The 27471-nt window shown below is 46.1% G+C and overlaps 4 protein-coding genes across 4 annotated transcripts; 2 read left to right on the forward strand and 2 right to left on the reverse strand.

Moving 5' to 3' along the window:
- Nucleotides 1-1566: 1566 nt before the first annotated feature.
- Nucleotides 1567-11073, forward strand: LOC128297854 (uncharacterized). Its single transcript, XM_053033566.1, has 3 exons — nt 1567-1702; nt 10021-10356; nt 10426-11073. The coding sequence occupies exons 1-3, from the start codon at nt 1567-1569 to the stop codon at nt 10617-10619; spliced, it is 666 nt and encodes a 221-aa protein (XP_052889526.1). The 3' UTR covers nt 10620-11073.
- Nucleotides 11074-11419: 346 nt separating this feature from the next.
- On the reverse strand, nt 11420-19033 carry LOC128310266 (mediator of RNA polymerase II transcription subunit 1). Its single transcript, XM_053046867.1, has 4 exons — nt 18707-19033; nt 18500-18633; nt 14307-18436; nt 11420-14226 (listed from the first exon to the last, which is right to left on the reverse strand). Exons 1-4 carry the CDS (start codon nt 19001-19003, stop codon nt 12407-12409), a joined length of 6381 nt encoding a protein of 2126 aa, XP_052902827.1. The 5' UTR covers nt 19004-19033; the 3' UTR covers nt 11420-12406.
- A 1495-nt stretch (nt 19034-20528) lies between these two features.
- Nucleotides 20529-23183, forward strand: LOC128310282 (uncharacterized). The gene is made up of 5 exons (XM_053046886.1): nt 20529-20648; nt 20717-20834; nt 20896-22388; nt 22448-22714; nt 22781-23183. Exons 1-5 carry the CDS (start codon nt 20601-20603, stop codon nt 23018-23020), a joined length of 2166 nt encoding a protein of 721 aa, XP_052902846.1. The 5' UTR covers nt 20529-20600; the 3' UTR covers nt 23021-23183.
- On the reverse strand, nt 22933-27010 carry LOC128310283 (facilitated trehalose transporter Tret1-2 homolog). The gene is made up of 5 exons (XM_053046887.1): nt 26859-27010; nt 26134-26431; nt 24980-25115; nt 24493-24701; nt 22933-24426 (listed from the first exon to the last, which is right to left on the reverse strand). Exons 1-5 carry the CDS (start codon nt 26873-26875, stop codon nt 23350-23352), a joined length of 1737 nt encoding a protein of 578 aa, XP_052902847.1. The 5' UTR covers nt 26876-27010; the 3' UTR covers nt 22933-23349.
- Nucleotides 27011-27471: the final 461 nt, after the last annotated feature.

Here is a 27471-nt window from a genome sequence, read left to right on the forward strand (position 1 = left end):
CAGCGGGGCAGTGTTGCCAAACCAACCGACAGCTATGCACAGCTATGGCGTGGTAAATCGATTGCATATCGCGAATTTTGCTCGCGAAGTGATTTACCCGTGTCAATGGCCCAGACGAAAGAATTATGTTTTGAAGATTATAACCGAGGGCGGTCTCGCGACACTACAAACCGCTAATGCGATGGTTTTCACACTTCCAGCAGTCGCGAATTCGATTCTTGTTTCGGTATGTCGAAATTGACAGATGAATTGCATACTTACAGGCGTTTATTTGTAGATAAAGGCTATTTCTAATAGCGCCCAAATAGTTAAGCTCCTTCTTGATGGCTATCATGCTCTCATCAGGTGTGAGAACTGACTTAATTTATCTCACACGTGGTGGTGTGTGTTAAAATATAAATATTATATATTTATTGCCCATAAATTTGCAGAAAATTATGGTCCAGACAAACGGAATTATCTTTAATATTATTTTCACTAGAGAAGGTCTGCGACTCAAACCACAAACTTTAACTTAATCACCCCTTCAGAAGCCCAAATTGATTCAATTCTCTTTTTTGGTTGTATGCAAATATATTTAAAAAAAAAATGATTTTGTTGTCCCAATTGCATATATTTAGGCGTTTTTTTTTAATGTAAAAACATATTTCAAGTGAATGCATTATTTGGCCAAAACTTTAAAATTACTCTTTGATGATCACCATCATGTCATTATTGAGGGCACGCTGCTCTAACCCAATTGATTTGCTTTGTGAGAAAATAAAAAACTAGCATTGCCGCGCTTTTCTATCTTTTTTAATGCAACAAGCAATAACAAACCTCCTCTTTCCTTATCGTAACCGTAAAACCCTTATATACGTGATGTTTTTCACAACCTCCAGAAGTTTAGAGCACGATTTCCTTTTAACCGGTATACTATTGCATCTAGTGGAAGGATTTAGTCATCCAAATTGCATACCTTAAGGCGTTTTTTTCCCTATACTTTAAGGCTATTTCGAGTAGCAACATAAGTTGGTCCAATTTTCCAATCGTGCTCTCGTGCATGAGCAAAGGAATTTTCTACCTTCACGTTAGTACACAGTTGATTCACACTGTGGGTGAGAAAATAATAATCTCACACCATCGCGCACATTGTCTCACCATGGTGAGCTATCGCCGGGTGAGATTGTGTGAGCAACGAAGCCTCCCAGCTGCCGTTACGCGCGGTGAACCGTACGCAGCTGCCGTTTATCACACCGGACGCAATCGGTGAACGCGTTGGGGGTATAAAAGCTTCGCTCGAGCACCGGAAAGCGCAACAATCGTACACCAGGCATCAATCGCTGTGCATCGCATCATCCAGCAGCAGTCGCTCCGGCAGAACTCCAACCAGTGTTGAGTGTTTTTTTGGGGACTAAAATTGTACAAACACAAATTTCAACAACGAGCAGAGCACTTGCGTACCACTGATCTTACCCCTGTTGTACGAGTTATACGTGGGGGGAAAAAGCACGTGACGAAGGAAGCGCTTGGTGTGATTTTAGTGATCCTTAACGAACGTGAGTGATCGTAACCCGCGTGGTCAGAATGGTGAAGCTTCATTTTGTCTGTGGCGTACTGCTGCTCGCCTTTCTCGGTTGGGCTCACGGGCTGCCGGTGAAGGAACAGCTGGAGCTGGAGGAGGTGCTGACCAAGCTGCAGGAGCTGAGACGGTTGAACGATGGTAATGATCGTGTGCATTTTAAAAACACAATTCACAAACCTGCATTTCCTGTTCATAACCCCCGCCTTTTTGTCAGTGAGCGTCCAACACAGTGCTGTCAAGTTATTGTCCTCGTGCCATTTGTCCATTTGTTTCCAGACTCTGTGCTGTCCGTGATCGTGTGGCGTTTTGTGTATTTGTGTGTGTCTGTTCCATTTGTGTTTTTGTTCTTGTCCGAGTAATTTTGGAATTTCCTTGAGTATCAACAGTTCGTTTGAAGAAGAATAAGGTTTACTACATTGAAGAGGTCTTAAAGGACTTTAAAGTGTACATTATTAATACATTGAAATATTTGCTGTAGCATTATTTTAATTTCGTCATTTAATTTGGCGTTAATAAGCTCAATAAAGCCGGACTATTGTGTCCCAAAACTAGATGCAAATATTAGCGTTGAGGTCTTGTATATGACTAACCGTTCAAACAATGCTTTCCATTCTACTTGTTGCATTTGCTCACTCGAAAAGAAGAATCGCGTACTGTTCACTGTGCCACCTTACATTTCCCACCCCCAGGGGAAGGGATTGGATGTTAATTTCCCTTTTTCCACTCGGTCGTCCCCTTCGTTAGGGGAAGATGTTTTACATTTTAATCAAAACCCACCACCACCACAGTATCAGCATCATACATCACCATCTGTCTCCGCGAGCGGGGGTCACCTGCCGAGGGGAAGCCTTTCCCCCCCGAGGGGAATATTCCGTGTGCAATAACTCGGACATTCCGGCATTTTGTAGTTCCGCAGTACCGCACGTGAGGCCCCACCGGAGGATGCACGCGGCCACAATCCATCATGGAGGCGCCCAGTGTTTCATGCCCGCCGGGGGTGGCTCTTCTTCGTCAGCTCGCAATTAGTACGCGCTGGTGGCCGGTGGTGCATCCGAACCATGAGATCCATTCCCCACCAGCTGGAATGCATTAGATTCCTCAATGAAGGCCAAAAAATGTGGAACAAAAATTTTAAATGACCTTTTTTTTTCGCCATCGGTTTGCTTCTGCTTCACTAAATATAAAAGAGGCGAGAGAGAGTGAGAGGCCCAGCTGGTATTATGAGATCATTTTTATGATTATGAACCGCCCGTACAGTAGCCTTGGTGCTACCGAGACACACAGCCTTGTAGCGTATTGTAGTGTTTTATTTAATTTGATAAACATTCCAACTCACCAGACACTCAAGCAAAACCACTATAAATTCGAGCTGGAGGACAGCGTCCACAGGCGATGTTATTTCTGTGTATGTTTTCTTCAGATCAGTATGCTCTAATTCATACCAATGTGGTGGTGTTCAAACATTTCCCACACTCACGCACGTTAAATCGTAACGTGATCAGGCATTTAAGTATTTAAATCACATTTGTGCCATTCTTTCGCATTGGTGTCGATGGGATATAGGCATTGAATAGTAAGATTAATTTAATTGCCTCTTCATTTCTTCCTTTTTAATCTCTTTGTTGGGCCATCGATAGTGATCCTCTATTTATTAACCTCAAAACGGATTGTTTTTGTACATTTATTTTTAATCCATTTTAATTTAAAGAAAAAAATAATTTGAAATATAGATTAATGTTACAATAATTTAAAAAAATACTAAACATTCTTAATATTAATGTCATTAACCTCCATCACATAACATTTATCTACAACAACTCCAGCTAATAACTTCGTTTCAGCTGCAAAAATGCGTTTCCAATATCCTTTATACCCTGAGTATCCCGTGCCCCGCGTTACCCGCGCGTCGTTCAAGTGTATAATTTATTATTTTAATAAATTGTCTTCAGCACCCAAGAGAGGCAAATCGAATTCGGTTAAGATAATTTCCATACCCATGCCGGCGGTTTCCCTGATGCAATAAGAAGGATGCAGCCTGAGCGAATGGAGACGCCCAGTGGTTTGTTCGATGCCAAGCGGTTTAAACACACAAAAAGACATAATTCCCTGTTGCCGCCGCCGTAGTAACCCGACGGAACGGGGGCTTCAATTTCCCGCTTGGTTGATGCCTTTTTCCGGTGCGATTCCGGTATCTGGTCGGGGGCATTGTTCTCGTTTACGGAGAGGATGGTTTTTTTTTCTCTTCCCCTCCTTTCGTTAATATATAATAATCACACGGTGTGCGGTGGCAGTAAGTCCGTGGAGGCATTGGTAGCTTTGCAATTTGGAAAGTGTTAAACAAATGTACATTTTGTACACAAGCCTACAACACAGAGCGAAGGGGGGAAAAAGGTGTTGTTTTTTCTCTTGTTCATGTGGTTTTTTTTCTGATTGAAAGCCCACATTAAAGCTTTTCACTGCCGCCTTTTTTTATTCCTTCTGCTCCCGGCCGGAATTTGTTTCGATGACCGAGAAACCAACACTAACCTTTCCACTATGGTTCCGATAAAGTTGCGAAGATGGTGGTAAGCCGTGATAATGTAACGGGTTCTGATTTTTTTCCTCCCGTTTTCCACAATCCAAGCGTCCATACGTTGCGGAATGTAATGGTAAACTTAAAATTACATGAAAACATCATCAAAGCACGCAGCATGGTTGCTATTGGACACCCTCTTTCGCACATGGTGAACATAAGCAGCTCCTGAGCACCAGTGCGTGTGTGTGTCTGTGTGTGTGCTTGTCGGTGAGAGTAACGTGTGTACAATTGTAGCCAATGTCCGGAACAGTTTTCCAATTGCGGCGTCCAAGTTCCTGTTGCCCTTTTACCACTAGTTGCGTGATGATCCAATTGTTTGTTCGTTTTTTTTTTGTTTTTGATATGCCTCCAGAACCTCCACGAGCAGAGCCCTCATTGGGTTTTGTATTTGTGGGTGAATATTCTACCGTATGCATTACTCACTGCTGAAGGGATGGCACAGTAATTGAAGAGCTCTGCACACGCTTCAATCGGTCCAATGGAATACAGTCTGAAGAGGGTATCCGTGTTGGTGGCAGCATCAGTGGCACCTTCAGTGGAGTGCAGAGCTCATGTTGTGGGATGTAAGACTGAGGAAGGGAAAAATGCCGAATGTAGGTCTATCGACACCATCAGATGTCACATTCCCTTTCTACACAACAATTACAATAGCATTTTATTGGTTATTTATTAGCTGTTACGATATATATTAAGACCAAAGTTATTAAGCGAGATATTTAATTTAAACTTACTTAAGCTATTCTACTCACTTTCTGTGACTAGAATTACCGAAAGATGTTTTGAACTCCGAGTCTGGTTGAAATTTGAAACGAAACAGAACGTGCATTAGGGGTTTTGAGTTAAAGTGATAATGTTGCAACTATTTCAAGTGCATGCTTGATGAATGTATAGACATAGATAGTATTTGTAGACGAGAATTCTTCAAGAATTCCTGGGATTTGTTCAAAATTATGTCATGAACCTGTATAACACTTTTAATCAACAGATGTATCCGTCACGTATCACGTATCTTTAGCTTGTAATTTAGTATTTATACTCGAAAACCTGGAAATCTTGATTGTTTCAAGAGTTTACCAGTGAGAATTCGATATGATGATGCGAAATGATTAACATTATTTTCAGTGGTCCATTATTGTGCATAAAATTTCAAGATAAATAATAAATTATCACAAAAAACAATCGCTTCTTAGTTGCAACCCAACACATTGAGCTGTAAAGCAGAAATCCTTTAAATTATATTCCTTCTATCCAATTTAAGATGCACAATAGGGACCAAAGTTCCCAAATGCATCAAGTTCAATGCACATGTCGCCGTATCTACATAATAACACTATGTTTATAGGTCATGGTAGAGACCTTCAAACTTTGCTCCCACCCATCAATGCGATGGCGGCAACATTCTCTTCGGACTTGCACACATTTGTTCCATTATCCCCACAGTCACATGTTCTAATCGAACTCCAATTTTAAACAGCACCACCTTCAGTACAACGTGCTCGCTGTGTTGCTGCAATAATCCTAACGCAATGTTCCCCTATCATGTGTAGCGTTACATTAGCCCAACACTGTAACGAACAAAAGAGGCACGATCGGCAAAAGAGTTCGGAAAAGTGCAACACACCTCGGCGGGTGATTTGAAAGTGAGTACCCCGGTTGGTGGAGTGTTCTCGTTCTTAAAACGAAAGCAAAGGAAAAGGGCAGTATGATAACTTTTCCACCGGAGCGTTGTGTTTGTGTTGCAGTTTGATACTTTCGAAAAGTTTATTTATTAAGTGATGGGGGAACAGGGCCTTTTTTTTTTGCTGTGCTCCTTTCCTTTTTTGTAGCAAAAGGAAAGGTTCCATTTCGGGTTATCCTCGGGATAGAGGCAAGTTTCAGCGGGAAGGATCGTAACAAGGTTGAACATATTTTTTTATCGCACTGCAACAACAGTGCAGCGATCGTTATCCTATCCGCTCAACCGTTGCGATAGAGCAGCAATAATTTTAATCAACAAATTTTGGAACGAATTTCCATACCGGAGGTTAGCTTTGTGGAACTATTTCAATTACACCAATCAGCTCACGGTGGTGGCACGCCTGTTTTGTGGAGCTACAGTTGCTACATAATTTAAATTGTGTATAAAAATAAGCTCCTTGGAACTCTCAAATAAGATCGCTGGAACTCAGCAGGAGGATGCTTATATCTTGTCGTGCTGGGAAAATCGTTGGCCGCCAGATGGGAGGGGCACATTACACAATAAAAAGCGTTTTCCAGCACAAATGTCCTTGATTTCAATTGCCTTATACGAAAAAAAATGCTAGTTAACAAATCTACTGGAAGGTTGTTTAGATTTCTCTGAATTCCTGAAATTAGGGAACCACAATTTGTTAAAGTTACAATTTGCCCCATCTCTTTGGACGATAACTTCCTTAAGGTTTGCCATGTGCAGGAAAGGTGTTGAATTTAGTAAGAAATAATAAAAGCACCTTTTGAAGAAATGTTTCTTAGAATGTTTTAAACATCGCTTAAAATCATACTGGTTGTTTAAACATTTCAAAGAACCATTCGACTTGTAAATGTCTCCTATTTTGCCTTAAATGATGCATTTTCCCCCAAAAGGCTTATTTAAAATTATAATCTTTTTACTCTCTTACTGTATTAAAAAACTTTTAAAACTTTAAACACTCCATAAACACTCACAATTTGCCTAAATTTAGGAGCACGTTGATAGAACGTTAGATAGTGAAACATCACCAGTGTATACATTCAGGCGCTTAGCCTTAACGTATCCGCGCTTGCTGGTTGTATACATTCAGGCGCACCGTACCACCATTAACGATCGTACGCATAAAAAAAAACTTTGCTTTATCGACACCACCGTTACACTTTTATCACACCTCGTTCGCAAGTTTTGGGAAACGAGCAGCTTACCCCCGGGATGCCACCTTTACGCCACGCACTGTAAAAACAGGTGCACTGCAATTGGGCGGCGGTTTTGTGATCATCCAAAAAAGATGGAAGATGCTGCAACAGCTGATGCTCAATTATTTATGGCTTATTCTATTATTATTACCCACCATCACCCGAAATAATCATAAAAACCCGCTTGTCATCGGCGCGTGCGAATATAGCGAGTTTAATTACATCACACCATAATCAATCACCAGCGCCTCGTTGAAGGGCAGAAGAACGTCACGCTGGTGAAGTACCTGATGAATTTGGTTTGTTTTAGCCGTTCCCGTATTGTGACTGTCTTTGTCCCTTGTCCTCCTGCCCCCCTTTGGTCCAGTGTTTGTGTGTGTGTGTTAATTGAAGTGAAACAATGTCCTTTCCGTGTTCCCCTTGTGCGTCCCAATGTGTCGTCCGTGTTGTGTTTTGGTGCCAGATAGGGAGAACGGTTCTGCACCGTTTCCTCACAAACGTGTTGTCCTGTGTCATGTCCTCCTGTTATCCTCTCAAAAGTGACACGTCGACATATGCTATGCGTGTTGTAAGTTCATACGTGTTCGCAGCGTTGAACAGAGTTGATTGATACTAATTCTTTAACATGTTTTGCCCAACTCCTTCCGCTGAATCTGATCGCCCAACCCTATCCCTAGAGTACCTCTTCTACAATCGAATGCTGCTCAACTCGGCCGGTAGCTACGATGGACCACGTAATGGCGTCGGCAGCCCGTTCGGTCGGAACCAACGCTCGCTCGATTCGATCGGTGGTGGCAATCTGCTAAAGCGAGCCTCACTCGATTCGATCGGTGGTGGAAATTTGTTGAAAAAATAAACTCCTTCCCCTCACGCACGCACGAAGGAACCAATAGTTTTGTTGTTGTTCAGAGGAAACGAAAAAAAAAACAAATCTACGTTACGTTCGATAATCACCCTCGCACAGTCTCGCCCGGATTGGAATGGATCGTTAACACAAATGCCTATAGGGGAAGGATCATAATCAAACCGATCGATCCCTCTTCTCCCTGGACGATCGATTGTTGAACTATACAAACACACACACACAAACAAAATTATTTACCTCTCTGCTAGTGTAGTTGGAGTACTGTCCCCCCGTATGTTCCTAGCCGCACGACGTCGTATCATTTAAAATTAAATTGCGTGTGTGTGTGCGTATGATTAAAGCCTGCAAACATTGAACCTCGGGAATTAGCAAATTTAATGCAAGTATGCAGCGAAACAAACACAAACCAACACAACAATCAAACGATGTACAATAAAGCCCTGAATGCAAAAGTCTCCTAGGAGCGAATGTAGCACTGTGCGAGTATTTTGATCGAGTTGATCGAGAGTGTGCACTGCAATGGAAGCGTAACTGGACATCCGAAATAGGTGGACCACCTCCAACAAGGGTCTCGTAAGCCAGAGATTGCGGGCATGGCCTAGATCGTAGGACGTTACACCATAACGCAGAAGACATCCGAACTCATAGGGACCGACCCGCTACTGAGCTACCGCTAAGCAGCGTCACAGCTCTTTAAGGGGAGAATCTAATCTAATCTAATACTAATCCTATTAGTTTTCGGGATTAAATAGTACTATCGTATTTGGAGCATGACTGTCTGGGCAATAGCATGAGCTCCAAAAAATAATATCAAAACATAATCCAAAGCTTAAGGTTCGAAAGTTCGAGTGTTAAAAAAAAAAAAATATGTTGATTATTCTTGACGCTCCAGACCTCAGGAAAATATGACAAGGAATACAAATCAATAGATTAAAAGACGCAAATGGACAACTGATCGCCATACAAAACCCCATATGGCAAAGGATTAAACCAGTGATTGATTAAACTGCTTATAATTCATGAATTTAAATGAATCTTTGAACTTGAATGAATGACTCTAAAACTGTTTTCTGAAGATTATTGATTGGTCAAAGATTTTTAGTAAATAAAAACATAAAAACGTTTAATTGATACTAGATTCGGTCATTGACACACGCAGTCCAACTGATGCCTTTTCCTTTCAACTCGACGAATTTCGATTTGTTCCTTCTCGTCGACTTCTTGATACACCTTCCATCTCAATCCCTATCCTCTGGTTCGTTTTTAGAACACATTGCCACTGCATGCATTGCTTTCAATTTCAACTTTCCTATAGGCCACTTCCGACCTCGTTTTCTAGCATTATCTACCTTTGATATAAAATTTCAACCTAACGAATCCATTAACTAAAATTAACACCTACAGTATACTTTAAGCCCATATTGTGTATTCCTGTTTGGGTATACTAATTTAAAAAATACTCTAAATAACACATTTTTTTCTTAAAAACAACAATTGATACGTAGCATTTGTAAAAAATTAAAAAACTGATACTTTATACAACTTACAGGTAAATTGACGCGAAATTAAGAGATTTGATAACTATCTTTAAATGTCCAATGAAAACCCTACACAAACGTTAACTTATGCATAAGATCTATTTTTTCAGGTAATCTTAATCAACTATAGTTCTTCAAAAGCCTCAGTAGTTTGACAATTTTAATTTGATATTGGTGCCGCTCATCTGACCTTAAACGCAATATGTTGGAGTTCCTCAGAAAGGGCTAAAAAGAAAAAAGAAAGTAACTCTTTTTTTCGAAGCGTTGAGTTTGATCTTTTACCTCAATTGTCGCATTTTAGCTCTTTAGTGCTCTGCAATTCTGCAAACTATTTCACAACCAAAGTAGGCCTCATCCTCGACGGAATGTCCGTAGCGACCTGAAATTAATTAGCAACCTGAAACGAAAATAGAAACAATGAATAATAAAGCACAAGACAGAATAACATCCAACGCAAGCAACGATTTCTATCCGAAACAGGAAGGAACATTCCTTTTTCACTGCATGTTCCTTCGCGCTTGCCGAGGTTTATTGTTCTAATTCATTTTTAACTTCATACGTACCTCGAGAATAGGCAAACTAAAGCAGATCAACGAGGAAAAGGTGCAGCTCAGCACGCCTGCCGGTCAGCGGCCAGCGGTTGGATCGTCGGCTGTTGCCGGCGTCACCACGGGCTACAAAACGAAACGATCGCTCAACAACTCCGACCGACGGACGCTGCTGTACAACTACTACTCGCGCGGACTGGCCCCGATGTACGACAAGCGCAACTTTGACGAGATTGATCGGTTCGCACGGTTCAACGGTAAGCGCAATCTGGACTACGAGCCGTCGTACACCGGTTCGATGGACCACGGCTACAATGGACGCTTCAGCAAGCGCAACTTTGACGAAATTGATCGTTTCAATGGTAAGCGGCGCCACTATTCAGCTGTTAAGCAGCGTGTAAGTGATTTCCCGTACTCTTTCCCCTTCACAGCTGGCTTCAACTACCGCCTGAATGGGGACGAAATGGCAACGATCGGCAAGCGAAACTTTGACGAAATTGATCGATTTGGGCGGTTCGCCTTCAACAAGCGATACTTCCCGGAGGTGAATGATCTCAGCCCCGGTAACAATCTCAAGCATGATCTCTCGGAAGACATGGCCGTCATTAATGAGTACTCGCAGTAAGCAGGCGTTTCACCGCCGTGCGGAGCCGTCGTTACGACAGCAATTCGACAGAAAGACACGAAATATTGCCCGCCCCTTTTGCACCATCCCGGCTAAGCAGCACACCGAGGTACTTTCCTTTAGTTTCGTTAACAAAACATGTAATTGTAACACGGTCGTCGGCTAGGCGATCTTTAGAAAATGTGAACCCCCTGCTAATGGCAACAGCACAACATGGAACGGATCGTGCAGGAGCTACGCAAGAGACGGACCGCTAGTGTAATGCTTGTTTGGTTGGTACGGAGTTACACCCATATGAAGGCTAAGAGCATCCATTAAAACAGAGCGAAACCAGTTCACTACTTGTAATAAAAAAAAGTATAACAAAAAAAAAACAAACAATTCTACCAATTATAAATATTTTCGATGGAGTGATATTATGAAAGCGGATGGATAAAACGTTACCTAAACATAAGTTTGCAAATAATGTGTAAAATGAAGTATGAAAACAAAGCAAAATAAACAAAATAAAAAAAATAAACAAAAAATAAACAAAAAAATGGACAAAACCAAAACAAAGCCCAGCTTAACTTGCATAAAATTGCTAAATAAAAAGCAAAACTTTTGCTGATTGATGTGTTTGCAACTCTGATATGGGATCGATTATATCTACATTACAATTGAATAGTATTTAACAAAAAAACACCTCTTCAAACTAATTTAATTTTCTATTTTAAACAAATTACTCTCATTTCTTTCTCCGCTAGGCAGAACGATTTGGGAAACGCTATTGGAAATATTGTTCGCACCTTTGCCAAGCGCATGTTGTTTTCCATTTTGCTGGCATTTTGTTGCTTTATTACCACTCCTTGTGTTCACGCGATTTTAATGTTGCTCTTGCGTGCACGGGTGTGTGTGTGTGTGTTTGTGTGTTACTACTTAACTTGGGTTAATTTTTTTTTCCTATTTTCCCTATCCGCAAAATGGTTCGTCCTTACATAGTTTCCGCATGTTGTCCATCCGTCGTACCTATCCGTCCTTAACTGATTATGCGCTATCCCAGGGGGGGTTTTACTTACTAAATATCATCCTGATGCAATCCTGTGGCAGGGACGTTGATGAGTTTTGTTCAATGTACACTTACGTACCTCTCTATCCGTCGTAATGTAGCAAGTAGTTTGAGTTTGGAAAAAAATGATCAAAAGAACACGCTAAATGTGTTCTTGTCCTGTATTAGGCTTGCACTTGAGCACTCAAACCTGTTGCACTCTGAAAGATTCTGCCTGCTCTACTGCTGCTTTAATGCTAATGCTAATAAGAGTGTATCCTGATGCGATTTCATCTAGCTGAAGTTTGCTCCATGTAAGAAACCTTTCGTTTGTCCTATCCGTCCCTTGCTCTCGCCCTGTGGCTCTGTGTATTAGTTGTTCCCCCATTAGCCCATTAGCATTTACACTAAATAACTTGAGTGTGCTCTTGTGTCATGATCAGGACCCTAAACTACCCGCCGTTTAAAATTGCGGTGCAAAATTTTCAAATGGTTCAACCGCGACCCAACAAATCCCTACAAACAATACCGCAACTATATCTTATTCCGCCATGCAGCGTTCCGTGAGGTGAGAGATTGCCTGCCCTGCAATGGGAATTAATTAAGGCGCAAAACATTTAACACTAACACTATCCCATCGAATTCGTGCTGTTTTTTTTGTGGCAGTAGTATGTGTGGTGTGAATTACTTCTATACGGCTCGCTCTGCTCCGCTAGCCGAACACAGTCCACGCCATGCCGTGGATACCTCATCCTGTATGTCATTTGCTGCCAATACCGATCAGCGCTTCGTCCATCAGATCGTCATCCAGTCCACCACCACCACCCCCGGTGCCACCGTGCGTGGAAGATGCATTGGAGTGGGGTGAGGTGAAGGCTAGCGGGGAGGGAGCCGGCGACTTGACGATGTGCACCGAGACGGATGCCGGCGAGGGAAGGTTGTTTAGTGCCGGGGTCGTTCCACCGACAACGTGGTTGTTCAGATGATTGCTATGATGGTGAAGGTGATTATTGAGCAGACTGTTAGGGGGCGGCAGCACACCACCGCCACCACTACCAGCGCCACCCTTTGCGGCCAGTGCCGCTATAAGCTGCTGTGTGCTGGCACTGTCCAACGATAGGGAACCGGCCACGGGAGATTGTCCACCGACCGCACTCATCGCACTCATCATCATCATCGACGCCATCGTGGTAACTGCGGGCGGAGCGCTAGCATCGCCGCTACCTCCACCGCCAATTCCATCCTGCGACGAGTGCGAGTGGTTCGATATCGTGCTGCTGGGTCGTGAGGGTGGCCGCATTAACGACCCGGCACCGGATCCCGCTTCGCCATCGTTCGATGCACTGCCGGAAACGGGCGACGGAAACGGTGGTAACACCATCGAGCCGGTTGTCGTCGGCGTCCCCGGTGCCGATCCCGTCCCGGATCGAAACCCATCTCGACTGGCGCTTCCGGAAAGCATCCCGGGAGAGGCACGTCCAGCCGAAGGAAACATACTTCCATCGGAGCTGTTGGATTTACTCTGCAGGGAACCATCACTGCCAAACATCTTCTGGACAATGTTGGGCAGCAGTGGATGAAGCCCGGCTCCGGCACCATCGACAGACGTTCCCGCCGGTCCAGTACCCGATGCGGTCATTTTGGTACCACTCTTAGCCGCAGCGCCAAGCAAATCGGAAAGCAACCGTGCACTTGCATCACCAGACGGAGACGTAGCGAACGTTCTTAACGGCGACGAGCCGACCGATTGTGGCGTAGAAGATGTGATAGGGTTCTGTGGCTTCTGTTTCCTCGCTGCAGGATCCTTCATGCTCTTTGTGCCCTCATTACCGTCGCTGTGACCGGTGCTGCCGGGAGTCGAATTGTTATTGGAGCGTGCTGATAACTTCGGTATTTGAAACTTTGTGTCAAGAGACTTCGCAAAGCCCTCCATATTGCCCATCCCGCCGGTGGGGTAGCCGAGCATCTTCATAATCGATATCGGGTTGACCAGGGCAGAAGATCCGCTTCCGGAGCCACCACCGGACGCTCCCCCGCTGAGCATTGCTGCTCCGGTTAGCGATGAAGCGGAGGATGATTTCGAACGACCAGACGCAGGACCACCCTTCTCTTTGGATGAGTAGGACGACGAGGAAGAGCTGGCCGGATTCGACGTTGACTTCGGTGAGCTCACCTTGGAGGTTTTCATACCGGTGCCACCACCACCGCCCCCGAGGGAACCGAAGGAGTTCGATTTCTGGAACGGCGTCTTGGACGAGGAGCTGCTGCTGCTGGTGTAGTGTGGAGTCTTCGTCGACGACGGGAAGGCTCCACTGAAGGAGGTAGTATGGTTCTGTTGCTGCTGTTTGGACGACACGGGACCACTGGATACGCCGGACTTTAGGCCGGATTTGTTACTGCCACTACCGGATTTTGAGCTGCCCCCACTGTTGGAGGAGCTCTTGCTAGATCCCTTCTTATTCTGGATTGTCAACTTGATGCCATCCGAGCTGGGCTTTACCATGTACTCGGAGGCTTTCCCGCTGGTAAGAGCTGCCGTCAAGGATGGTGCACTCGTCATGGAGCTGGATTGAGTTAAGGCTGAAAACGATTGGACGAGAAGGATGGACAAGATTAAACATTAGTGTTTTTATACGAGCAGAACAGACGACGCTACTCACCGGCACCAATCCCTGTCGTGGAGGAAACACAATTTGCCAACGAACTGGACCCAGTCGCTGACAGTAGGCTACTGCCCGTCTTTGAATGATCTTTCATCGCACCGCCACCACTTATTGCGCCAAAGCCACCAATGTTCACACCGGCACCAATACCACCCGTTCCACCCGTCATCGATGCGCTGGTCGTCTGTTGGGTGATGGTCATTTCCGGCAGTACCAGTACCGCCTCGTCATCAGCCGACTGAGCCGACTTTAGCTTATCGATCACGGCGCTTAACGATCCGCCCAATCCCGTTCCACCGGCTGAGGATGGTGGTTTACGATTCTTTGCCGCCTGCAGTGCTTGCAACATGGAGCTGGCGGTGGTCAACCCCGAACCAGCAAGCCCCAAGGATCCTAGTGCAGCGCCCTGTACCGAACCCGATCCGGTAAGATCGATCATTGGAGCGACGGGAGAACTCGAGCCAGAATCGCCCATTGAGATCGTCATCGAAGACCCCGCAGTTAGGTCGAGCTGTTTCAGCTTTAAACCCGAATTCTTCGATCTCCCGCCAGAGCTAGAACCGGTGTTGGAAGAGTTGCTTGCTGCTAGCGAAGAGCCGGTCGATGCGTTAGTGGTCGAAAACTGAAGCGTCTTCTTCTCCGAGCGTTCCTTATCGCGTTCCTTGGATGAACCACTGGTGGTGGAGATGCCAATTCCACTGCCTCCTCCACCACCACCACCACCACTTCCTGCTCCTCCACCGCTCGTTTCAGATGATTTCGTTCCAGGGGAACTACCACTGGCCGCTGCCGACTTTAGCGCCGACATGCTGGGCTTACCGCCACCGGTCGAACTACCACCGCCGGTGTGCAGTGGATGCTTCGGGGATACCGACGAACCATGCTTGGGACTGTGAAACCCCAACGCACCGCTGCCGGTATGCTTCGGGCTGTTGTGATGTACCGGACTGCCATGTTTTGGGCTGGCCTTGTTCCCGGAGCTCGATGAGCCACCGATGCCGCTTCGGTGCGGTGATGATTCACCGGACTTGAACGGTAGCTTGTTCGGTGGTCCCATTGCCAGATGGCCCGCATCGTCTACTTTGCGTTTCTTTTTCTTGTCCGATTTGCTCGAACTGGACCGTTCCGATGAGTCCGAGCTCTTGCGGTGGCCACTCCCGCTGCTGCTACTGCTGCTAGATGAGGATGAGGATGACTTTTTCGTCGTTGTCGACGTAGTCGTCAGCGATGTAGCGGGCGTACTGTTGGTAGTGATTTGTGCCACCGTTACCGGTGTGTTGGTGGTAACGGGTGTAGCGGGAAATGCACTTGTCGCAATGTTTGTATTGCCCGTGGGAAGGGGAATTATTTCCAGCCCGGTGCTGCCGATTCCAGCGAGTGGCTTTTCCATTCCCGCACTACCAGACGGTGAGGCTAACTTTCCCGAAATTGGCGATACAGTTCCGAGCGCTGGCTTGCCGGAAGGAGAACCAAACGTACCCCCCTTCGGTGCCGGTACCGTCACTGGTTGAGTATTGTTTAGCTCGGAAAAAAAGCTGTTCATTTCTGCCTCTACCAGATCGACGCTCTCTTCCACCTCATCCGACGCACCGGATGTGGTTGAACTGCTCGAACTGCTGCTCGAGCTGCTGCTAGAGCTGGAACTCGAGCTGCTCGAACTACGGCGTCGCTTTACCGACTGACCAGTGGTGCGTTTCGCCGGATCGGTTTCCAGCGTGGAACACTCGAGACTTTCCAGCAGCAGCGTTCCCGGACAGGGTCGGTCCGTTCCCGCCTCACCGGATGCGGCACCGATCAGGGAAAACCCCGACGAGGACAGAGAGGATAGGGAGGAGGAAGAAGAAGATTGAAGCGGCATCTTGACGCCGGTTCCGACGATCGCGGTATCATCGTCCGCCGGTAGGACGCTCGGAGGTTCATTCTTAGCAGATGTGTTCGTGTTTGTAATTGTTGTTCCACCCAAAGAGCTGCCCTTGGCATCGGCCCCACCTACCGGGGCCGTCTCTCCGAACAGTGACAACCCGCCGGTGTCCTCCTCCGTTGCACCGCCAGCTTGCATGCGCTGTTCGCTGTTTCCTGCTGTTCCGCCAGATGTTGCTGCTGCTGCTGCTGCTGCTGCTGCCACCACATCCTGGCTGGTGATCGTGGTGTTGATGGTACCGGCGTTACCGGTCGCGGTGACATTCGACTTCTCCACTGCACCACCATCAGTTGCACCACCAACAACGCTAAGGTTGCTATCACTCTTTGGGCTCTTACAAAAATCCTCCATGCGTCGTTTTTTGGCTGCACCGCCCGCCAACGGTTCCGGCGGTTCCCGGGTGCCTACGCCTAACCCGGCCACCCTGCCGTTGCTGCCACCCATTCCATTTCCGTTCCGGTCGGTCAGCATATCACAAAAGTCTAGACCAAGATTGCCGCTCGCTACGAGTCCATTGCCCTCGCCATTCATTAGTCCACGCTGACCGGTAGTTTGCTGTGCGGATGTCCCATTTGTAGCCGCACTGCCACCACCTCCACCACCCGCACCTCCTCCACCAGGTCCGTCAACCGTTGAGGCTGGACCACCGAGTGACGATAGGTTGAACCCGTTCATACTGCCATCCTCACCGGAACCACCACCTCCGGGTCCCGTACCTCCATCGCCGCTACCGTTAAGACCACCGCCTGCACCACCAATTCCACCACCCGGGCCACCTCCACCACCGGTAGACGAAACGGAAGAGCTGCCAAGCACGTTCGGTTTAAACTTCTGCTCGTGCTCTTCCTCCCAGTGTTTCATTAGCGCTCGCAGCGTAACCGGTATCGACATACAACGCTGCAACACGGCTGAAAGACGTTCCACCGTTTGCTCATCGCAGGTTTCCCCCTCGCTGCAGTAGATGCGCACAACGATATTAGCGATGTTTTGCAGATCGAACTCAACCGTTGCTAACGATTCCTCGTACGGATGGATCAACGAAACCGTTATGTTCTGGCAGGAGAGGGCACTCACTTCGAACACCAGCAATCCACCGGAAGAACCGTTCGCTATTGTGTGTGTGCCACCGTCAAGAAGCAGTTGCAGTGCGCTGGGACGACCACCGCCAGCAGCCGATGCATTCGATCGTATGCAGCTCGACAGCAGCTGATTGAAAATGGCCTGCTGTCTTAGGTAGGTTAAGATTTTCGGCACGTGCTGAGGTTCGGTGAACGGTATGCTGCTTACCATCACGCCACGAAGCAGCGGATTGTCCGTAAGATGGTAGCATTGGTACTGGTCGGGTAACGATACTAACAAACCTTCCGCAAGATCCGTAACACTTCCACCGGATGCATGGTGAGCGATCAGTGCAAGCAGAGATGACGGCAGACCAGCACTACCGGCAGCCGTTCCGTCTCCACCTTGCTGATCGGTCGCCACTCCACTACCGCCAACGATCGTCTTGATCGCACGCATCATCGCACCATTAATTGGCATCGGTTTGCTTAACCGCAGCACGAATGTGGCCGGCAGCGAGGTAGAATTGTGTTTCTCGATCGGTGTGTACGCGGGTTGTCCGACGGATGCCGTACTACCGGTGCCATTCACTACGAGCAGCGGTTGTATCTGAAGCTTATTCGCACTGGACGCTTCCAGCACGACCGCCACACTGCATCCGATGCGTTCCTTTGCGATCAGTTCCGGTGACAGTGTGTTCATGGTGCGTGTCCCTATGTCGAGCAGCTCGTACGGCGCCACAAAGTACGTTAGCCGCATCGGATGTCCTCCGCGCCGTTTCTGCACCACGCCGAGTGGGGCTTTCAGTAGCTGCGAGTGTACGTCCGGGAAGTGTTGCATCGACAGTGTGTAGAGTGTGTGCAGATCGGTTTCAAGCGCTTGCAAAGCGACGAATGCGTTCACCTTAATCTTTTTCTCCGCGTTTAGCTGGTAGATGGAAGCGAGCCCTTCGAGCTGGGTGGTGAAATCGGCAAAGTCACCTCGTTGCAGGCATGCAACCAGCTCGCTGCAACTCTGCTGCTTCATCTTGCACTCATGGTGTACCTTAACGTCCTGCACAGTGCCACCGGCTGGATCGAGTATGATCTCGAGGTAGAACATATCGGACGAGATGAATAGGCCGGAAGTGTCTTCGCTGAGTTTGAGGCTAAAAAGGAAAAGGAAATCATTAAGCCTAACTGTTTCAGTTCGCATTTTCATTGCAACTTACCCTAACTGCCGGGTAAGACAATCGAGTCGTTCAACCAAACCCTGTCGGGTGGTCACCTTAATGCAATACTGCATACTGTCGAGCGTTTTCTGTAGATTGGACTTTTCCACCGCATCTAGCGCGTATCGTTTTTCCTGCAAGCAAGAAGGGAAATAATTCCATTTACACTGTTGTTTTGGCTGCCACTTTGCGATTGACCTCACTCACCAGCAGTGACATCCGCACCGATTTGGACATCTCCGGGAAGGATTTGTACTGGGCCGATTTAGCCTTCGTCCGTAGCCGCTCCATTAGCAGCTCCATCTGCCACGTTTCATGCTTGTCCCCACCGAGCAATACCTTGCCGGTGGTGCCACCCGTTCCACCCCCGGCGGATGGGCCCGATCCGGGTGGTTTAATGTCCGGTTTGCCCATTCCCTTCCCAGTGCCTACTCCTCCACCGTTTGCCATCAGCAGTGTGGGAAGACTTCCACCACCGACCGCCGCCGTTACGGAAGACGACATTGTGTGTGTATCTGTGTGTATATCTGGTATCTTCTTCGCCTATTTTGCACTACTCTTTTCTTGCTCCACCGCCACTGCCACTGCCGTGTTTCAGCTTCAGCTAGGCAGTCCCACTGGCGTTGTCTCTTACACTGCAACTGCACTCGTCAGTCATCGTCCGGTGCAACCCATCATCATCACCGTCATGACCAAAGTTCATCACAGCCGGACACATCTTTTCTCGCCGTCCGAGTGTGTTCCAGCTCGTCTAACGATGGCAGTACCACACCGCGCTGCCTCTAGCAGGTTGTACTGCTGCATCTAAACGTATTGCTTTCTGTCCATCACGAATCGAATATTATGCTCAATTAAAAAAAAAACTTTCCCTTCAATTTCTTTTACTGGCGCACGCACACACACACATATATATATACACTTGTGCTTGGTCGCAAGGCACCAGTAAGGTTTCGGATGGGTTAAGATTGGCAAACTTGCGAAGCTGCTAACAGCAACATGAATGACCGCGGACCAATATGTTGTAGCGTGGCACACTGAACTGGCAAGATTTCATTCAGCAAACGGGATTGCTATAGGATACTGGGACACCTCTTTTCACGACGGGGGCAACAAACGCGTATGCAGCGTGACGACACACGAACAAAAATTATGCCAGGTAGCACCCCTTCCTCTGTAGAACTGATCCGCACCCAGCTGCACGCCGTGGTGCAACGGCACACATTTTTGCCACCAGTGGCTCTGTTTAATGCAAACACTTTGTCCTTTACGGAACAGATTCACTTCACTCGTATCGGATACACTGCACCGGTTATCTAGCTACAGGGACAACGTTTTCACGCGCGACGTAGTGGAAAGCGCAGAAATTTTCGTGTGTATCGCGACGGACGAGGTAAATAAATGGCTGCCTTCGTCACGATTTGAAGGGTGCGTGTTTACAACCACCGGTTCTCGGATTGACGGTTGCCATAACAGCGGTTGTCTGCTCGTAAATTTCTCGTACGAAAAAAGTGCATGTTTTGTTATTCATGAAATAAAATAAATTGTTGTGGATAGTTTTGCGCTAACTATGAATAAACAATGAGAAATAATGGTAAACGATGACAAAGACGATATTGAATAGGAGCAAAAGGTGGCAAACGCTGTAGCTTGATGCAGGACAAGTTACGATGCAAAGGTGTCGAACCCATTTGTCTCAAGCGTGCACTTCAACGTGATTGATGAAATTGATCCTCTTGAAGTTTAAGAAAGAATCCAATTGTTAATCAATAATACATGTTTTCTTGTTGTAACGTTTTAAAAGTTAAAAGTTTTAAATTAATACCATCACTACCTTTGCGTAAATGTCATTGGAACACGGTGCGTCTTGTGATGATCCTTGTATACTCCCGGAGTATCCGGTGTATACTCTCTGTGTATACTCCGGCAACCAAACTACGAATGTACGAGAGTAGTTTCTCCAAATCAAAGAAAGCATTGGATTAGTGACGTACCAACCTTTGGCGTGAGTCATAGTTCCTTTTTCGGGAAGAAAACACAACTGTTCAGTTTCATTTGGAACTTTTATTTCGCGGAGTTCTTTAGTGGTTTAAAAATTTTCAACATGTCCGACGAAGAAATTAACAAACGCAGTAAAAGCGTTTTCATTCAGGTAAGCTAATAATGGGAACATGTCTTTGGGATTGGTTGTAAATCACTCACCCCGCCTTCACTCTACAGCGTCCCAAACGAAGAACACCTTTCAAGCCGAGTGATGCGTTCGATCGCAAATATAAAGCCGCCGTAAAAGCCTACCACAACTACATGGAGGGATTAAATCTAGTGCTCAAAGAAAAAGGTAAGAACAAACTGGAAGCGTGATAGTACTCGGTCCTACGATAGGAAATTATCCTTTGTAGAGGCGAAAATGTCGAAAATCCTTCGTAAACGTAGCAGTCCGCTTTGGTTCCAAGAGTTAACGGACGAACAGTGTGCGATCTGCGACCAGCTGCTTGATGCCATTGCGGATGATACGAACGAGCGTACATTCTATCGCACGGAAACACTCCTCCGCAAGCTGGGCATCCATCCTATCTGTTCGAAAAGAATCTTACGCACGGCACTGATTCTCTGCAGCGGGAATGATATATCTTTCATCTGGATATTGCTCGAACTGCATTATATACGCCGTCCCGGAAAGGATGGCACACGCCGTGTGAAGGATTATACGATCAATGAACGGTTGCTGCTATCAGCGATTGCACACCTCGATATGATGACCACGCTGCGTGGTTTGGAGAAGATTTTACCACCGAAGAAACCGGTCCAGGGTGCGTCACGTGTGGACGTTAAAGGTACAGAAATGTCCGGTCCAAAGTCTTCTTGTTCTCGCTCCAAATCTCCTTACCTAGCCCGCCAAAAGGTTATCGTTACCGGGTATACCGTTCCGGTTCAGTTTCAACCACATCGTGATGAATTTTTAGGACGGTATGTAAGATATCGTGACCCAGAGTACATCATACGTAATGAGGAGTCCCGTTGGTTTGCACGATACGGGGGTTCTGGTCGCAATCTCTCTTCCTGTGATTACTTTTACTCTGCCGACGATACACAGGACATAACCTCAACAGCTAGCAGTGATCATTCGATTACTAGTGCTAGTGCGGTGGTAATGGCGCTGTTGGATGATCACATTCGTAACATGGTCGCCCGGCAGGAATGTTGTCAGATGCTCTGTCCTAAACATCACCAGCTGGACGAACAGAGTGTTCAGTTGTTAGGAATTCTAAAGCGCAGCACTGCGGCCCGGAATGTCCTGATGCAGGCAGTGCAGACGCAATGTGTGCAATGGGCAGACAAAGAGGCGCAGGACGACGCTAAACGGCAAGTCGAGAGCTTACTCAAACGCCTTGTCGATGAGGCGGTAACGATGGCGATCCTAGAACCGGTCAACGAATGTCCCGAGTGTCGGGATCGGTTTGAACTGCAACAGAAACTTTTAAAAGCACAAAAATGTACTTGCGTAGCATCGGAGGGTTCCGATACGCTTGTACCAGAGTCAATGGCGAACGTGAACCAACGTTACTTTAAATTCTGCGACAAACCGGTCCCATTTGAGTTTGATTACGATAGCATCTTTCGTGGACATGAACTGAGCGCACCAATTTGTCCAATTAAAAGTGCGATACAGCGTGCACTCGGTGTGGAGGCATCTGGAACCGTACGGGACGTAGACATTGAGCAAGCGATCGAAAAGTTTGCCAAGATGACTTGGGACGAGGAGAAGAAACATTGGCAGGAACAGATGGCAAAGGATGTGAAACGACAGGATTCTCCTCCGGCGACAACTGACCCGCTCAAAGTAGACTACATCGGCACGAAAGATTTGTCCGTTCTGCAGGATCTCTTGAAGGTAATTATCAACTGTTACTTTACGGTGAGATTGTTCATCTGAGTACCATGTTTCTATAGCGCGCACTTCGCCGACTTGCCGAAGATCCGAAATATTTGCTAGCGACCTTCCCGTGCGCTGATCAGCTACCGATCTTGAAGGCTTGGATACGCGATCGATATGGAGTGCCCATTACGCCCAAGGAAAGAAAAGCAACTTTGCTGGAAAGTAAACATTTCTGGAACTATCTCATACCGCGTGCGACTACAATGCGATGGCCAATACGTAAAGATATTGATCTGAAGATGCAAGTTAACTGGAACTATAAATCAAAGCTGGAATCAACGGTACGCATTGTGTGACCAAAATCGAATGTAAATTGCCTCTATTCTCTCTCTCTCTCTCTCTTTTAGGCTGGCAATTTAATGTACAAATTCTACAGAAAATTCAAAAACGTTCAAATACAGGAGGGTCGCATATGGTGGACCAGTATGGTGCCCTATCACTCCGGACCGGACAGGTTCCGTCGAACGTTTTCGGCTTACTTCCCCAACTGTGAGCCGGAAATGATACCACAGGTACGTCCGTGGTGTCCGTTCCAGTGCCGATCGATGCCGAAAGTGAAGGCCACCAATAGTAGAAGCCGTTTCTAAGCCCCTGGATGTCCTGAGTACAGCTGAATTGAATTGAAAAGTATATATTTTCAATAAGGTAATGTTCTGTGTTACACTTTCTAGCTTAATACCCATTTGTTTTCTACATGCACACTCACTGGAATCCATGATTATGGAATGCATTAAGTTGTCTAACGTCTAATGTCTACAGACTGTGTTTGTGTGGGTATTTTTCTTCCCTTTTTTCCGCCAAAATCCCACTAACATTCACTCAATTAATGTAGAATGGCCCTTACAAAGTACGGTAAAATATCACATAAAAATGATGTATCCTTCCTGCTACACTGCCACCAGCGATTGGCACACGCTCACTCGTTCGACAGTGGTCGCCCTTCTTCGCCACCAACGGACGGATCTTTCGGGGCACGTTTTCGATTCATCCAGAGCCAATTTCGCTGCTGGAAGTAGTCTTCAATGTCGTGCAGTGTGCGTCCTTTCGTTTCGGGCAGCAAAAAGAACAACAGCAACGACGCACCGAACGAGGCGAAACCGAACATAAGGAACAGACCTTGCGTTTTGAGTGCTGCTTTAGCGTACGGGAACCCTTTCGCCACACTAAAGAGCAACAGATTGAAGATGGTAAACAGATAGCCCGCTATTTGGCCACGGATTTTAGCCGGCAACAGTTCACCGATCATTATGCCGGGCATGGTCATAAAGCCGGTGTTGGCACCGATGTAGATCAATATAAGTATCGCGGCGACATACGTATCGTACTGGGTTTTTGGTTCATCGGCACGTATGTACATGAATGCTGCAATCGCCACACAACTTAATCCGGAACCGAGTCCACTGAGCGTCACCATTAGCCGGCGTGGCATCATTAGCAGCAGGAAGCAGTACAGGAGTGTAAATGCTAGACGCACGATCGCTGTAAGTACGGCCGCCTGGATGGTGTTGATATCACTGCCGCCAAGATCGGAGATGATGTCCACGGCGTAGAACACGACGAGATACGTGCCGGAGAGGATTTGCAGCACGTGGAATGCATTGATGATGATGAGCGGTTTAATGATGGCGATTTCACCGAGCGATTTCCAGAACCGCTGCGGCCGGCCATTGTTTTGCTGCTGTTCTTCCTCGAACCGTTCCGTAAGTTTGTGTAGCTCCTGTTTCGCCTGTATGGGGCAGCCACGGAGCCAGGTTAGTGCTGCCGATGCACGATCAGGCTGATCGTTGCGGGCAAGCCACACGGGAGATTCGTGTGCGAAAAACAGCGCGATGAAGGACAGCAGGGGTAGCACCGTACCACCCCAAGCAACTTCACGCCAGTGGAACTGGCTGCCGAGTGCGTACACGAGCAGGATGCCGAGCGAGTAGGACACGAACGGTGCACCGATCAGAAGGCCACGTAACCGTGGTTCCGCTATTTCTGCCAGCAGAATCTACCATTAAGGATGAAATGACAAAGTGAATGTTGCAGCTCGTTGAAAGTGGCGGGATATGCTTACTTGTGCCGGTGCAGCGATTAATCCTACGGAGATTCCTGCTACTACACGCCCCAGGAGGAGTAGGAAATGGGAGGATGCAGTAGCGAGTAGGACCCAACCGGTGAAGAGTGGTACGATGGCTAGCAAGAGAGCGGGACGTCGGCCCCAACGATCCATGATAGGACCGGAGGCGAACGATCCGATTGGAGTTGCCAGACTATGGACGCTTGCTTAAAAGAGAACGAACAGAAAATGAATGAAGCTGCACATTAAGAGGAGATATACATGCAGAAGCTCAAAACAGAAACTATCTTATCTAAAAGGGAATTGAATTTTCATGAAAAAAATCATAAAACTGTCTGAAAAGTACTAGCAATTTGTGTGCCGAATATCTGATGAATGTGTAAGGTACTTGAGACATCAAGAAATTGTTGGTGAATTGAATTTTCGACCATGCAGACTATATTTCTCCCCTTAAAAGAGTATTAAGTGAGCGAAGAAAACATACCAATCCAGGAACCCATTTCAATATCGATAGTCAGGGACTCGTTGGCATCATAGAGTTGTGGCAATAGGACAGCTGAGTAGCCAATTGGCATGCCACAGGCGGCAGCCAGAAGTAGCACGGCAGATGTGAGCAGCAACTGAAGAGAAAGGATAAAGATTTCATCGTTTACAATATACAAGGTTATGCGAAAAACCTTCGCCAAGAACACAATAACCTATCTGTGTCTTAACTACATTATAGCAAACGCATACTAACAGAAAGTATCGCTTTTCATAATTTATACCGATTGAAAAAGAGGCACGCAAATGTAGCATGATACCACTTAATCAAAGACAATCAAGCATGTTTGTTTATTTATATGCGCGCGCATCGATTTAGTCACTCGATTGTGGCAATTAAACTGTTTCCCGAACGAAAAAGCTCATAGACAGCAGCTTGATTGCCATCACTCCCCGAACAGCGTCATCGCAATGACGTCGTTGGGGAGTTGATTGTAACGCACGCAGTTACATTCGGTCAAATTAGATGCAATGCTTGCTGGAGGTGGCACCGTGTTTTGTGTGGCCTATCATCATAACAAACGCAACGATAAGGAACAGCTGATGGATGCAGCTTGTAAGTGGGGCTCGGAAATCAACGGAAATTGCTACCCTGTTGTGACTACTACTTCCGAATTCAAACATTAGACATTGTAATGGGCTATAACCTGAATAGACAATAACAGAAAAATTGCATGCACCAGCACCATCAACGCCGAATGATAAGCTAATGTGCCCACGCGGCAATAAAGTTCGTTTGTTTTATAGCAACGTTTTGCTTTGGAAGATTCAAATCTTAAAAGATCGTTTAAGCAAACTAGCTTCTTTCCTGTTTGCACGTTGTGCATTTAGCAAAGCAAGAAGAAATAATCGTGCATTATCTTTGTGTTCATTGCATTATGGCATCAACAAAAAGTTATTGCTCTGTTGGATGGTGGGAAAGCTCTTCCGCAAATTATTTACATTACGATACGGTCAAATAACCGTTGCCGGTTGCAAGCAAACATTCTACAACCTCAGCTAACAGTCTGTTAATAAGTCCGTTTAGTGATGTTTACATATGGTGCTAATGCTTAAAATCGCGCGTTTTTATCGCGCGAATTAAATAATACACACCTGATGGAATACGCCTTTTGTTGTGGACACGGTAACAACCTCCGCCAGTGTGCGATTTTGTTTGCTGTCGGTATAGTACGGTTCGTTGAGTTTTGTGCATTGCTCGTTTGCGTGTTTTGCCGCTTCCTTTTTATCCGTTGATTCTTTCACTTTGATTTCATCGTGCTGCGATAGAAGTATCGGGCCGGTTTCTTGCGAATCCTGTTCGTTGCCGGTATGCTTTACACCATCCGGTAAACATAGCTCCGTTTCCAGGCATGTGGTATCCTGTGGCACCCAGCGTTCTTCGGGTGAATAGCTAATAAGGGATAGGAATGACGTTAGCAAACTCTTTTTTCGTTATCTCACTTAAACGATGACGCCGGTCATTCATTCATTCCGTGACATTGCGTTAATTGTTTTATAGCTTAATCGATCAGGTACACTGATAAGATATCGCTATCGCTAACCTTGGCCAACGTGTAGTAAAAGTAGTTTTCAAGTGAGCATAAAACAGCTGTGTCATCGTGTGCTTAATTTGTGTCCAATGCAATCGGAACAGGTTTTTGCTGATTTCTCTACTTGACCTAATCCAATATTTCTAAGCAGCGTTGGATTAAGGATGATAATGTTGTGCAAGGAAAAGATCCAAACGCACACTATGGACTCCGAATTTTACTCACAAATCACTTAAGTCTTTAAAACAATTTAATGTCTACAAATGTACACTTTTTATTCACAATTACCTTTCTGTTATCTTCATTGCAGTGCAGTTTGTGTAAATTTAAAATAAATTCACAGTAACATAGGTTTCTTTCGTTCCTAGGACACTTGCCTTAAACAAATGTACAGAATCACTTTCTCTAGATGGAATAAGGCAGGAAAAGCTACCTTAAGAAACCCGCGTTACTACAGGTTCACCACACGGTCCGAACGAGCGCAAGCGAATGACTGTAACTTTCCTCACGCAATCAGTATACTTCACGCCGCCACAACAGCAACGCAAGTTGCGCACGATAACATCCGAGAGCGTTGTTAATAAGCGGGAACAACAAACGACCAGCACGCGCTGTTAATTCAAGCCGGCAATCGATGACGCGGTGAGTTGTTGAGTTTTCTGTACGTAAAGAAAGTTTACGCTTTTGGGGAGAATATATTTCGGCAAACATACAATTTAGAACACTACCAGCAGCGCACAAATGGAAGGCAGAATATTTAACAGATTAGTATTTAACTTTTTTATATTCCACAGCACTAAGAAACTACTCGAATCGTATACATTAAACAAGGAAATTTGCAACAAAACTACTTTTGCACATTTGTGCAAACAAAACGAACATTTTTTTTATTTCGCAAAAA

This window comes from Anopheles moucheti, chromosome 2, assembly GCF_943734755.1.
Source record: "Anopheles moucheti chromosome 2, idAnoMoucSN_F20_07, whole genome shotgun sequence".
NCBI lineage: Eukaryota > Metazoa > Arthropoda > Insecta > Diptera > Culicidae > Anopheles > Anopheles moucheti.

Excerpts from the sequence above, each read along its gene's own strand:
- LOC128297854 (XM_053033566.1), top strand. The coding sequence starts at position 1,567 with ATGGTGAAGCTTCATTTTGTCTGTGGCGTACTGCTGCTCGCCTTTCTC. Across the intron at positions 1,703-10,020 it reads GCTGAGACGGTTGAACGATG|GCAAACTAAAGCAGATCAAC; the intron begins GTAATGATCGTG and ends CCTCGAGAATAG. Across the intron at positions 10,357-10,425 it reads CGAAATTGATCGTTTCAATG|CTGGCTTCAACTACCGCCTG; the intron begins GTAAGCGGCGCC and ends TCCCCTTCACAG.
- LOC128310266 (XM_053046867.1), bottom strand. The coding sequence starts at position 19,003 with ATGTCGTCTTCCGTAACGGCGGCGGTCGGTGGTGGAAGTCTTCCCACA. Across the intron at positions 18,634-18,706 it reads CGGTGCGGATGTCACTGCTG|GAAAAACGATACGCGCTAGA; the intron begins GTGAGTGAGGTC and ends TCTTGCTTGCAG. Across the intron at positions 14,227-14,306 it reads CACGACAGGGATTGGTGCCG|CCTTAACTCAATCCAGCTCC; the intron begins GTGAGTAGCGTC and ends AATCGTTTTCAG.
- LOC128310282 (XM_053046886.1), top strand. The coding sequence starts at position 20,601 with ATGTCCGACGAAGAAATTAACAAACGCAGTAAAAGCGTTTTCATTCAG. Across the intron at positions 20,649-20,716 it reads GTAAAAGCGTTTTCATTCAG|CGTCCCAAACGAAGAACACC; the intron begins GTAAGCTAATAA and ends TTCACTCTACAG. Across the intron at positions 22,389-22,447 it reads TTCTGCAGGATCTCTTGAAG|CGCGCACTTCGCCGACTTGC; the intron begins GTAATTATCAAC and ends ATGTTTCTATAG.
- LOC128310283 (XM_053046887.1), bottom strand. Across the intron at positions 25,116-26,133 it reads CAAAAGGCGTATTCCATCAG|TTGCTGCTCACATCTGCCGT; the intron begins GTGTGTATTATT and ends CTTTCTCTTCAG. Across the intron at positions 24,427-24,492 it reads TAATCGCTGCACCGGCACAA|ATTCTGCTGGCAGAAATAGC; the intron begins GTAAGCATATCC and ends CCTTAATGGTAG.